The sequence below is a fragment of the Sitodiplosis mosellana genome, unplaced genomic scaffold, assembly GCF_009176505.1.
Source record: "Sitodiplosis mosellana isolate CC-2019 unplaced genomic scaffold, AAFC_SMos_1.0 Smas_scaffold_6226, whole genome shotgun sequence".
In the NCBI taxonomy this organism is placed as follows: Eukaryota; Metazoa; Arthropoda; class Insecta; order Diptera; family Cecidomyiidae; genus Sitodiplosis; species Sitodiplosis mosellana.
Genome location: NW_022601467.1, coordinates 2,312,273 through 2,326,121, shown reverse-complemented (window position 1 = coordinate 2,326,121; position 13,849 = coordinate 2,312,273). Strand labels below are relative to the sequence as shown.

Sequence of the window (13,849 nt, the reverse complement as noted above, 5' to 3'; positions counted from 1 at the left end):
AAAAGCCAAGAAAAATGGCACTAGAGGTATATTCTTTTAATATTTAGTTTTATTCAAAAGTTTTGTGTTTGTTCTTTGTTTATTTACAAAATATATAATGTTTGATGTTGACGAACTTATTCAGCGCGTATTTTATCTAATATATATATATAGATTTGAAGGCCCCTTTAAGCTATTTGATTAATCATTTCATCAGTTAAATTTTTTCGTTATTTTTTCTTTTGTTTTTATTCACTTCTTTCCTCCTATAGTGTGGTCTATAAAGTTAGATTTATTTATTATAAGAATTCATTTAAATAATTTTCATTTCATTTGTTCTGTTTATTCGTTTTAACAAGGCGTTCTTTCGTATAATTTAAATTCCTAAAAACATTATTTGCTCTTCATCATTTCTTCTCGTTTCTTATTAATTTTTGTTTAAATTTTTTCTTTGTAATTTCTGTTTTCAATTCATATTTTTTTCTTCTTCCTTTAAATACTTCGTATCATACAAGATTTTTAAAAGCTGTCTTCGATCTCACAAATGCTAACATTCAGTTTTCAACTTTTTCCACTTTTTTGCATGTTTGTTATTTAATTCGTTGCTAAATTTGTTTTACAATAAATAAAGACTCAACTAATTCATTACAATGAACTAAAAATTTGTGTTTATGGTCCCATTTTACTCTCTCATATTCTACCTTTTATTCTTCAAATTTGTATCCAATGTGTGTATTTGTTTTTCATTAAATGACGTGAAATTACAAAATTTGGGTTGAAAACCAAATTGGAGACTTATTGAAAATGAAAAAAAGATAATCTCTAAGAAATTATATACAACATCGTTTGGAAATGTTGGAATTTAGTGCGTGGTGGTTGCATGAAGTGCAAGTAAGTTCACCGGTAGAGTTTTTTTCTTTAAATGAAAATCGTTTGTTGTTTAATATCAGTTTTAAATCGTAATCACTAAATTATACATGGTTTTACTTTTCGTTTTGTTTCATTCATAAAATTGACATTTGTTTTTCTAAGAACAGTATTCCATTGCAACTGGCATATTCCTCATTTTTAATAAAACATACACAAGTGGAAGATTCCAAACAAAGACATGACAATAAATTACGTACTTTACATTAATCATATTATTTTCATTCCTTCTTCTTCTACTTTACGTTTGTTCATACAACAGTTTTTGAATTTATTTGCATTTGTACAGCTAAATATTGTATCATTTTGATTTTGTTGTTTGTATTTTTCTTTTATCTAATGAGTTTGCATTGTTTCGATCCTTTGTTGGATAGATGAATAAAATTTCGTTCTGCTTTTGTTTTGCTTCTTTCAAAATTGCTCTAATGACTACTGAATATTGTGTGGTTGGAGGAGGCTTCCTGAAGAACTCACTATTCAAATCGATGAAGAAATATAAAATAAAACAACAATTTCTATAAATGCTTGAACTGGCCTGTATCGCTTACTATTATTATTTTTAAAAGAGTCATCCAGAGCGAAATGTAAGTGATGAGTTGTGCAAGTCGGAAGAAGGACTTTGTTTTTTTTGGCATGATTTTGGAGATGAAATATTAATTGATTTTCAAAGAACTGATGACAAAAAGATAGCGAAAAGAGTTCGCAATTTACGATAGATGAGAGATGACAAAGAATTGATGAACTTTAGTTTTTTTTTCTACTGAAACCACAATACTTGTTTTTCCTTTAATACGTGTAAAGCCAATGGTATAAATATTGTGTTTATCTTATACTGAGTGCATCTGAGTGGCCGATCTAAAACGAGCGAACAATTTATGCATAACAACAATTGTGTATGTATGTGTGTGAGTGTGTGTGATTCACCTACTATAATCAACCATTTGTTGCAGTCTCAGTATCGTGTCGTTTGATTTTCTTTTACTTTTCATAAAATTTTCTTTGTTTTTGACTAAATAAGAGCGTTTAGTCAAACAAACTACAGCATCTGTGTGCCCTGTTTCGTTTCGTATTATATATTTAATACATCTATTAAATATCGAGACAAATGAATGTTGAATGTTAGAAGGGAAGGAGAAAGCACATGAACTTGAAGCAAAATGAACTATAATTTCTAAGTTGGAAGCTTCCACAAGAATCATACACGTATCATCATCATATCGTCCTTTGATACATTTCGAAATGAACGAAGAAAAAAAATACAATACTTGGTTGTTCATTTCATGCGAAACAATTGCATACATTACTTAAATACCTACTGCTTTTCATTTGCGCTTTGTTTTTGGAAAATAAACATTTTATTGACGCATTACAACTGTTTTCTTCTTTAGTTTCTTGTTTAAATAATTTTCTTTCTTTCTTCTTTGATTTTCTTTTGTTGTAAGAACTGAAATAGTCTAGAGTTATCGTAATTTTTTGTTTTTGTTCCTTTGTACACTTTCGTTTTATACTTATAAGCATAAGAGACTTCTGAGAAGAAAAAAAAAATTAAGAGAAATTTCAGACAAAATGAAAACAGATCCATCATGTTTGTTGTTTTGTAAATGTCATTTCATTTTTGTTGTTGTTGTGATGTTTAAGCCATCTACACTCATTCGAGTGACATTCTCGGAATAAAGCATTATGTCAATTGTGTTCATTTATTGTGTTGTGTTGTCGTTTTTTTTTTAATTTTATTCAATTTTTCTTTTTTTGAAAAAAATTCATAGGCACTTTCACAGTTCAATAGTTTCTCTTTTATTATTATAATTATTATTATTATTACGAGAGTCCTTGTTTTTCGTATTAGTTATCTCTGTGTTGTTATTTTTTTTTAATTTCATTATGCATTTAATTTTTTTTATAAACAAAATGAATATAAAACTGGTACATTTAAGCTCATCTAAACAAATTTACCGTTGTACAATTTGATTGAGTATCGAGTTTAATTGATTAGCAACAGTCGTAGATGTTCAGTTAAAAAAAAATTCTCTGTACGATCGAAGAATGTTATATAGAGACTGCAAATTTACCCGGCAGCCGGCTGCCCGAACATCTTCATTTTCGGTTTGTTTGAAATTCCATTAATAAAATGACTATTTCCATATTTGTTTGTTGGTTTTGTTTCTCTCATTTCATCCAAATGTTCCACAAAAAAGCTTCGAAAACGTCTGAGTGAGGATTTCTTAAAAGTATTTCCGTTGCGTTAAAATTAAGAACATAAAGGTAATATTAAATATTAAAATTTCCCTTGTTACAAATGTATTCTCCGAGCATCAATTGTTTGTTTGTTTTTGTTATCAACAATTCGTTAATTTTGTAGTAAAGTTTCTGAGTTTATAGAGAAGAAGGCATCACTCGTTAAGAAAAAAAAAATCGACCGATTGCTTGTATGCTTAGAATTTTACACGCTTCTATCAATGGCTCATTTAAAATTATTTTCTGTTGTTTTCATTCTCTCTTTTTTTTTCTGCGTTATATCTTTGAGTATATTCGATAACTCATGTAAAAGTCGCTCAACATTTTCTTTTAAACTGCAATTATTCTGCTCTATGGTCATGCTATTCCGGAGTTGTTGTAAGTGCCACCATAAAAACCACGGATTTAGTATCCGAGTTCGATGTGCGGCTCTCAATGAGTGCAAACAGTTTTCCTAGGATTTTGATTTACAATGCGTCACCGATAAGGTGTACTCAGCAGCACTTCCAGCCAACATGGGCACGATATAACTTCCAGTCGAGTGTAGTTTGGGCCCCAGCCTTTGGCAAAACTTATTCGTACACTGTATTTATCGACTGGACCGAGTTCATTGCCAGCAATTGAAGTTGGCCAGGCATAAGACTCCTTTGCAGCCCTGTCAATGGAATCAACGAAAAAAAAAAATAAAAGGAAAACACAACAGTTAGCTTTTCAATTCAAATGCAAATGCAAAGAGCACAGTTGTCTCTTTTGACTCAACCGTATGCGCCACTTACTTATCATGATCGAAAGCACGAAGACAATGACCGGGTGGAACCCGGTAAACAAGCACAGATCTCGAATCAATATCACTAAGTGTAGGTGAATGTACAAAAACTGGTGCCGATGAACGGTTATATATCCACACACCATCCTGTTCTCGACTTAATGTCACCCCTGTTAATTACAATTTACAAAAAATACATAATTAGTAATTAGGCATTGATCGATGGGGCAAAACGCGCGCGCGCTAATGCAATATTTCAAAAAAAAAAAACACGTACCCAAGCCAATTTTTTGTCTGGCTTTTAGAACCACGTCCGGTGTAGCCGACAATCGTTGCATTGCCAATGTTGTTAGACATAGGCCATCGCCGCGCGTTTGTTCAGCGAATATATTCACAGCCGAGTTCTCTACCGGAAATAAGCGACCGACACGTTGCGATTGCTCCCAATACGCCAACTGACACCAACCCGATGATGATTTTTCTGTAATGCAATAATACAAACAATTATTATTTAAAACAAAAACGGAAAAAAAATTGCCATTTGGATAATATGCAACTATGAAATAAGACAGATACATATTTAATTGGCGTCTGATGATCGCTCATAATTACATACATTATTAGCTAAATGTAAATAAGTAGCCGAATATTCAGACATTGGTGTCGACATTGTCGTATCAATGATGTCAAACACATTGGTGATTCATTTTCATTTCAAACTCGAAGGGGGAAAATTCGAAGCAGAGATCGAGCAAGCAAGAGAGAACAGTTCCACCGAAATGGAAACGTCAAAATCACTTCAATTTTTTTTTTAAATCATTCCAACCAACGATTTAGGAATCAAATGCGCCGCAGATAACACCATCATATTAGAATCCATTATGTTTTCATTAATCGCATGTGAATTCAATAAAAATTGCCTTGAAAACAGCACAAAAAAAACCATATCTCTAGCGAAAGAAACGAACGGCATGGGCAAGAAGCACGAAAAAAGTCATATAAATAAAACAACATCGGCAGCCCGATGCGACTAGACGAAACGATTGTTTGGCGCCTGTCATATGCAAACACACTATTGCATGTGATTCACACAAATAATAATATCAACAAGAAAAATAAAAAAAAAATCAACGAACGTCGAACAAGCGAGACGAAAACAAGCGAGAGCGGCCCATCTTCGTATTGAACGTGTGCAAGCCTCGCCAAACGAGGAACAGGAATGAGCGAAAGAAAAAATACTTTTGTGTCGACAGCAAAATTGCTGCCATACACACTTACATTGATAAATAAGCACGCAACAGCTCACCACTTACATCATTCATGCCGATTTTTTTTTTCGTTCGTTCGTTCGTTCGAAGTGCCATTTTTATGTGTTCTTCATTCTATAGATTCGATTTATTTGCTATGTGTTTAGATTTACGCACGAAATATATGAATGTCTACGGCTGTAGACTACGACTCACTTTGGTGCGACACTCGCTATGGATGCCGACTATTTTTCGTCTTCTGAAATTCGTTTGATCAGACGATTTCATTTGTTCATTCGTTTTGAATGGAAGATGCTCATATATTGGACCCATTGAGCTATCTACCTTTTGAAAGTTTCATTGTGATGCATGTGGTAGACAATTTTTTATTCCTCCAAATAAGCCATACTGTTGACCACAACAATTTGGAATTTTGCGGTCTTTGGAGCATGACATTCCGTCTGTTATATTTTGCCGTCGTCAAATCCGCCGAAATCCACTAAACATTTGATTAATTAGCTGATGCAATGAAATCCAAAATGCACTTGTTTTGCAAAAAACTACACCAGAACTCATATGAGACTTATAATATCTCATATTTCAAATGAGACATTTTAATGGGAATTGGTGTTCGCTTTGTCGCTTATTTCTTTTCTCTTCTTCTTCTTCTTCTTCTTCTTCTTCTTCTTTTTAATTTTTTCGGTGTTCAGCAACCCTCAAATTTGCGACTCGTACTTATTCTGTGTAGTGTGATTTTAAAATATCTTTGGCGAACAAAGAATGCCCAACAAATCAACTAAAATAAATTTTAGATGGCGCCGAACAAAAGTCAAAGGAAAGAAAATTCTATCATATGTCTATAGCTTTTGGGTGATCGCATACTTATCAAAAATAACGTGAACTTGAACTGCTTTTTTCGACTGTTTTACGATTCGATTTTGTTAATTTTTTTTCTGTTCGAGGGGAGAATGGATTGCCCGCGAGCCGCGCCAGTCTCATTTCCCCTACGCTTTTCGTCAATGTCTGAGCTTGTGGATGAAAAAAAAAATAAATAAAAAATTGTGATCGATTATTATTGGATCGATGAATACGGAGCCAGAATTTAAATTTCGATCTTAAGGAAATGTGTGCGACGTATGCTTACGGCATACGTGCACGCTTGCTTTTTTGGTTTGTTTTTTATTCCTTCGTTTTCGCCAATATTTTTTCGAGGTGATCGAATCATTTCGTTGTTTGCTTTATATTCGGTTCGTGTAGAAATCCACACAAATAGCGGTTTCTGCACACCAACTAAACGTTCGCATTAAATGTGAAATGTGTGTTGCGCGCGTTATAGCAACAGTACATCCGAAATATTTTTGCCTTGAAAATGACGGCGCCAGTATGGTGTTTATTCTTTTTGTCATTCTCGCGCTATGTGCGATTTTTTTCTCTTCGTTTGCTTCTCTTCTGTTGTTTCGTTTTCTTCTTTTTAATTTTCTTCTGATCATTGTTTATTTTACGATTATTTCACACATATTTTCATTTTTGTTAGAGAGTTTCTCTTTTGCCTGACTGCATTAATGTGATATGATAATATATCTATGTAAATATATACTGTGAAATACGTTTCGGATTGTATTTAATCATTCAAATGTTCCTGTTACATTGTGCGCGCGGTGCAAGAGTGGGGGAGAGAGATAGAGAGAGAAGAGTCCGTTTTGCTTCGACTACTGAATTGCAGTTTGTGTGTTCTGTTTTTACGTGTGATTGTTGCCGTCGTATCGGTGGCTCCAAACGCTGGCACACACTGAGACTGCATACGTACAAATTTAAATAGATTCGGAATGTATGGCCATATGCTGTTCGATCGGAATGTGACATCAACATTTTTGTATTAACTTTAGCTTTCGGCTTTCGGAGAGAATGCCATAAAATCGAAAACCGTTGAGTTCTATAGTCAAATGGTTGAGTCGTTGAGATTTGACTACGGGACGATTGTGAGGCTTTATAGCAAGATCAAAGTCATGTAACAGGAACTCGTTTCATTGAAATTCACCGATTCATCCACTTGACTTGATATCAACATCCATTAATGGTCGTTTGACAAATCTATTTTCTACTAAATTCAAAGTGTGTCTGATTGGTGACTTTTTGCGGAAATGGTTGACGACTAATGGAAATAAAAACGAACTCGATCATCACTCGAAAAAAAGAAGAAGATTACATCAACTTCCATTCCAGGTGGATATTCAAAACCATTGTATCTAATTACAAGAACGATCCCAACTGGCAATTAATTTGCCATTATATTCAGCCAATCGAAGAGACAGCTTCTTACTACTTGGCTGCTCATGCTTATCGAGCGCCCAAAACGTGCATAGGTGGTATGTGTATAGCATGTACGGCGCCTAAAACCACAACAGCATTATGTATACGTGCATTCCCTGCCTAAGCCGCAAGCGAAAATTCACTTCATGCACAACCATTAAATCTGCCATCGGTTCATTTAAAAATAAAATGAAAATGAAATAAATAACAAATTGAAAGCAGAAAACAACACGGTTGAACAAAACGACACATAAAAAATCATACGAATGTATGAATTTTGTCGCCAGCATGATGTAGTTATATTTCGTATTTCATCAATCATTAATTATACCAAAGTGAAAAATGTCGCATTATTTTTAAATACATTCGAATAAGAGCACACATGAACTTTCGAAGTGTATGACTCTTTTGAGCATCTCATACTTTCGGTATGTGCCGTTTGCGAATAAATCTTGAAGGAAAACAACTGAAAAACCGCAGAAAAAAAAACAAAATACACGAAAAAAATAAAAGTGTCCGCTGGTGTATTTTAAATTTATAAATAAAATTGGTTTTGCAGCAGCCGAAGATTGAAAATCTCTCTGGGCAATAAGAGAAAGAGAACGAAAGAGAGCGAGATAGAGAAGAGAACATCAACAACATATGGCATTAGAACCTTCTTTCGGTCGTTATGTATACGATGCATACACACACACACATGCACATCAATACACCATTCAACGAATGCTAAAGAATGCCACAACACATTCGCTCCCGAGCACGGCATACATACCGGGAAAATGTTACAATTTATATAAAATGCTGTTGTTCTTCTTTTCACCGACTCGAAAAACGCCGAACTGTAGAAAATGAAAGAAGAAGAACACCGATATACGGCGTTGCCGTTGAAATATAAGTAGAAAGCATGGGTGGCCACGATATGCATGCAACAAGCGCATATCGAGCACATTACGCACACGAAATCAATTCTAATGACGACGAGTTTTTTTTCCCTCTTCTCTTTAGAATTCAATGGCGTTTCAATGAACAATATTGAATCCAAATTACACACACACACACACACACACACACACAAATAAACACATACGCTCACACTTACATCAATTTCGATGCACTGCGATGAAAATATTTGGATACAGAACAAACCATCGGCCGTTAGTTGGTATAGAATGTCCCAAAGGCATTTTATTTTCATTAGAGTTAGATCATGTCGATTTCCGTTGATGGGTTGTTGTTTCTTAAAGTATGTAATAACGGCTGGATTAGATAGATCAACATCGAGTCGATGATGTATTCGAGCATTCTTCACAGAAATGTGGGCACAATAACAGTTTAAAGCCTAAATCTTGATTGATTAAAAGATGTTTTTCAACGGTGAGTGTTTCCACACAGAATAAAAAGAAGAAGAAGAAGGAAGAGAAAAAAAAGTAATCGGTACGATGTGGATTTAATCACACGCGGTCAATTTGTTCTGCGTGCTTTTGCAAGGGGAAAGAGGGGAAAAAGGCAGAATGTAATAGACACACATCGACGGTGTGCATGCATGTGGATGTGTACAGTATTAACAAAATCCAATAAAATATATGGCTAGACATCATGTTGGCGCCTATTTTAATTATGAACTACATATTTGATCACTGACTATAATAAATCGGCATTTATAATATATGATATATGCTAGGCATACGGTGAAGTGCACAGGCACATACATCCAAATCCGAAAAGTGTAGTGGAAGATGTGAATAAAATTTACAGATAAAAACGGTGCGTGGTAAAAAGGTGGGCGTTCAAGAGAGAAATAAAAAAAAATATGACAACCGAAAAATAACAACAACTATTTGTATGAGCAAACGAGCAAACAAACAAATAAACAAAAAAACTCATCTGAAAGAAACTATGGATTTGGAAGAAAGAAAAAAACAAACAACATCAGCGGTAGTCGAACTATCATCGATGTTTGAGGTCATTCGGCGCGTGAGAGTTCCATCAAATTCACAATGAAAGATAATAAAATATATGAACCAAGCACTTGACTGATACGGAATATAATAAACAGCCATAAAACTATGTGTACTGCATTCACATCGCTTTTTCACTGGCGCGAATAATATCATTATCAACCGGATTGTGTAAGTGAATAAGCCACGGCGAAATCGGCTACCATTCAGATACCCGCTCACGTCACCTTGTCCACTCATTTGTTTCACATTTCATTTCAGTATAGTTCGCATTCGGGCGCGTCTGTGTGTGTGTGTGTTGCCTCTTTGTTATTCTTAATATGTGTCCTGCTGAATCGTGCGCCAAATTGATGTTTAGAATTTGCACAGTGAGTGTAATTGTGATTGTGATTGTAAATCTGAAGGAGCAATAAAAATATCAAATCTCATTTCAATCGCTGATCTCTGATTATTCTGCATACACCTCTTTTTGCCGCATACTAAAACATATGCAATAATATTGTTTTTTCTTGAAATTTGTGATTTAATTTGGCCCGGTGTTTTATCGGCCGCATTTGTTTCAATCGAAATAACGAATGGCGCTGAGAATATGTCACCGGCTGCATATTTAATTCGCGTTTACACGAAAGATCATCACAAGTCTCTGTCGTTCATGTTGCCTAACCTTTAACACTTATTGTATTCTCCAATCATGATTACTCTCCAAAAAAAACGAAGATCGAACCACGACTTATTTAGAATGGAACACGGTCTCTTCGCGAGTGGGTAACAACTGAAAGAGCCGTCAACGTCACATTTTCTTTAAATTGCTAAATTTTCAGTAAAATAAAGACGAAATACGGCGATTTATTGGTCACTTTTGTAGCCCTTCATTCGATTTTGTTCACACTCTTGATGCATTAACGTCGGTGGCGTTGTCGCAATATTCATGCAAAGTAATTCTTGGCAGTGTGGTGTGTATGTGTGTGCTTCTGTTTCTTTTTCGCAAATAGATTTTTGTGCGGTCACATCGGCTTGTCATGATTATTGTATGTTTTTTTTAGCCTGGCGCCATTCTCCAATAGTATGAAGTATAAGCAAAAAAAAATAAAAGCGGAAAAATATGAACTCCGTATCCACAAGTATTTTTGCAGGTATTTACTGTGGGTATATACACACACCCAACAGCACTGCACACAAGATACACACGAGTCAACGGAAAAATTGATTTTGTAGTATGGCTGTTCGTTTTTTTTCTCTGTAATTTCGCTATATGCCACTATTTATAAGTAGCATCTGGATCAGGTGGCGCCGTTCGAACTATATATATATACATAAGTACACATAATGTTAACTGCATGGTCAAATGAATCGTCAAAGTACTTGCCGTGCGGCTCAATGAAAATTGGTATTGATTTACATGGAAAAAAATATTGGTGATAATGGACGAAATACCAAACATTCGGATGAGTCAATACCTCTCAATTAGATTCAATGCATTTACATATACAGTTTCGAATACAAATGAAATTTGTAGCGCATCGTGTCGGGTTTTGAGCCAGCTAAAAGCAGAACGGAAACTTAAAAGAGCAAAGGCGACGTTTAGCTCGCAAACAGTAATAATAACAAAAGACTTGCATGTATGGAAATGTCACCAATTATCAATGCTTCCTCGGTTTGATTCCCCAATAATGGAAATTACAAAAACGCGTCGCGAATGAAAACAAAAAAAAAGATAAGATACTGACATTAGCTATGTACATGTGTATATATTATATATGGCAACTAATGATTCTGTCCCGCTTCTACTGGCGCCATCTCAATTATTCGAGGCTTAAATGCGTTCGCATTTTTTTTTCTATATAGATACTGAAGCATCGACCGTCCGACCGATCGAACACACAGCCACACAAAGTCGTGTGTGTGTGCGTGTGTGTGTGTGTATGTGCTTTGACTGATGTTTTTTTTTTCGTTCGTATGTTAAAACTCATCCGTTCAACGGCTAATAGACGGCCGTCACTGTTGCTGTTGTAGCGGAGGCTGCCGCTACCGCTACCGCTGTGTACACATTTCACAAATACCAACGATCGACAAAAAATGAACACATTGTGTGTGTTTTTTTTTTCTTCTTCTTCTTTCGTTAATGTCGGAATTTTGACCGTATAAATATATTCGTATGTAGCATTTTACCATGTGTAAAGCATTTCACGGGCGCCGTATGTACCTTCTTTAGGCTTTTTCACATTTTTCCGCTCATTTTCTCAACAAGCGATCACTAGCAGCCCGCAAATAATTATTTCGAATTGCAAATAATGGAACGATGAACTTTTTGTGCGCTTTACGTGATCTTCAGTCAACAACTGGGTGGGACCCCGAATTTAATTCTCAATTCAAAAGGCAACGAAAAATATGCGAGTTGAATTGATCAAATATTGCCTTTGTAATGATGTCGATATGATAAAAAAATTGAATAATGTTTTTATGCTGGTTAGGCATAATGTGCGACCACCGTAGTGCTGCTTCCGTACTAATTTCGATTGAAACTTTCCTTCCACTGTTACACGACACACAAGTGCCGGTCCAACCGATGCTCTGCAAGGCGAACAAATATATACCATTGAAGTGGATATATATGCTCAATTTCGTACAGAAGTTGTTGTAGCGAATTATAAGGCTTGAACGTGGATGAAAAACTCACTTCTCACTTTAGAGCGATGAGATTAGTAATGAATATTAAATATTTATTGAAATGAGCGTAGGAAATTTTTTTTTCTTCATCAAAATTCACATCAATAAATAAGAGATGGGAAAAAAAAAGTTTCAAGTAAAAGAGTGAGAAAAAAAACCAAATTTTATTCGTTAGTTTCGAAGCAAAATATTCGTTGACCAATGAATGTTCACAATACTACGCTGAGACGTGCATAAGTCCTTACTCTTAGGAAGGGGCGATGCAATTGCGCTAATCCATATGAAGCGAGAAAAAAAATCCGCCGCTAAGCAGCAGAAAGATGAGAGCGATTCAGTACAAGAAGAGCATGGTGTTCCGGTGCAACAGCTCGGAGTTATGAAATGAGTATTTGTTTTTATGCATTTTACTTGCCAATTAGTTTCGGATCAAATCGTTTTTTTATATACGGTAGCACCCGATATAGTATTTATAAACTTCAGTTCTGCCAACTATGGACTGCGCAGCAAAAAAAAATCTAACACAGCATCCATCCAAGTCAGGTTAATAATATTAATCGACAGGCGGAAAGGGATATCTCACTCGAAGGAAAAATAACCGCAAACTGACAATGTAAAAAGGGGATATGCATAAAATGAAGTCAATATAATTTATTGGCTATCAAATGGTATCATGATTTAGCACGAAAATCGAATAAAATGTGCTCGGATATCGTAAATCATTCAAAATTTAAGCGATGATTTTATTTTTTATTAGCGAATCATTTAATCGGTCTTTTTGGATTAAATGTGATTTTTTGTGTGAGTATGCGTGTATGTGTGTGTGTGTGTCACGTTTGAAATGTGACAGCGAAATGATTCAAAACTGTTTCTAATTTGTGTTCGAGAGTATATAAACTCAACAGAATGCAGCCAATAAAAACGATCGTAAAAATGAACAATTTATGAAAGCGTATTTGAGCGATGATCACAGCTACAAGAAAAACTAGACCGCAGAGCTTTGCTTCGCTCCGCACTGCGTTCTTGAGTTTTTAATTACTTAATCTATTTTGTTGTTTCACAACAAACTATTTTTTGGCGCACTACATGAAATGTATTTCATCAAAGTAACTTTGAAGTAATATATTCATTTGCAAAATGAATTACAAGATCTTGGTTTAATTTCTTTTTTGAAATATACTGCCTTTGGTTTAAATTAAATAAATAATATGGGCATGAAATTCAAATTCACCATAATTTGTTTCAACACTCAAAAAGTATCTAGGAAAAAAAAGAGCAGCTTAGTAGCTCTACATTTCATGTAGTGCTAAAAATACCACTGACTTGTAATGTCGATAAATTTAATATTTATGTACAACATAACTAGAATCATTTAATGGGGCTTTTTATATCTCGTTTATAGTGATCGATGTTTACTGTCGCTTTATTAAACGATCTTGGTGACAATTCTGTTGCAGTCGAACATTTCAAATACGAGGAACTGGTTGTGATTTCTTAAAAATTTCTAAACAGCGGCGGCTGCTGCTGCTTCATTTCAATTTGAATATACAATTTGCCAGGAAATGATAGTTGCCTTCTAGATTTAATTTGGAATTTGAAAGTATTTCGAAGGCTGTTTCAAGTGGCTTGAATTTGAAAATAGCATATTAGTATTTTTTAAAAGCCTTAAATCCTCTTGAGTTCATTGAAAGTGCATTTTTGGGAATTGTCCTATTCGACCGACATTAGGTCATTGAAATTGAGTATCGTTACGATTTTGAATT

General features: G+C 34.7%; 1 protein-coding gene across 1 annotated transcript in view; it reads right to left on the bottom strand.

The window, feature by feature from the left end:
- Nucleotides 1–29: 29 nt before the first annotated feature.
- The window catches only part of LOC129578528 (mothers against decapentaplegic homolog 6), a 33,153-nt gene continuing 19,333 nt past the window's right edge, over nucleotides 30–13,849 (bottom strand). Inside the window, exons 4-6 of the mRNA XM_055467255.1 lie at nucleotides 4,185–4,388; nucleotides 3,918–4,077; nucleotides 30–3,796 (exon numbers count right to left, since the gene is read on the bottom strand). Coding sequence (XP_055323230.1) covers nucleotides 3,619–3,796; nucleotides 3,918–4,077; nucleotides 4,185–4,388 — 542 coding nt within the window. The 3' untranslated portion in view covers nucleotides 30–3,618. The remainder of the gene's footprint in view (nucleotides 3,797–3,917; nucleotides 4,078–4,184; nucleotides 4,389–13,849) is intronic.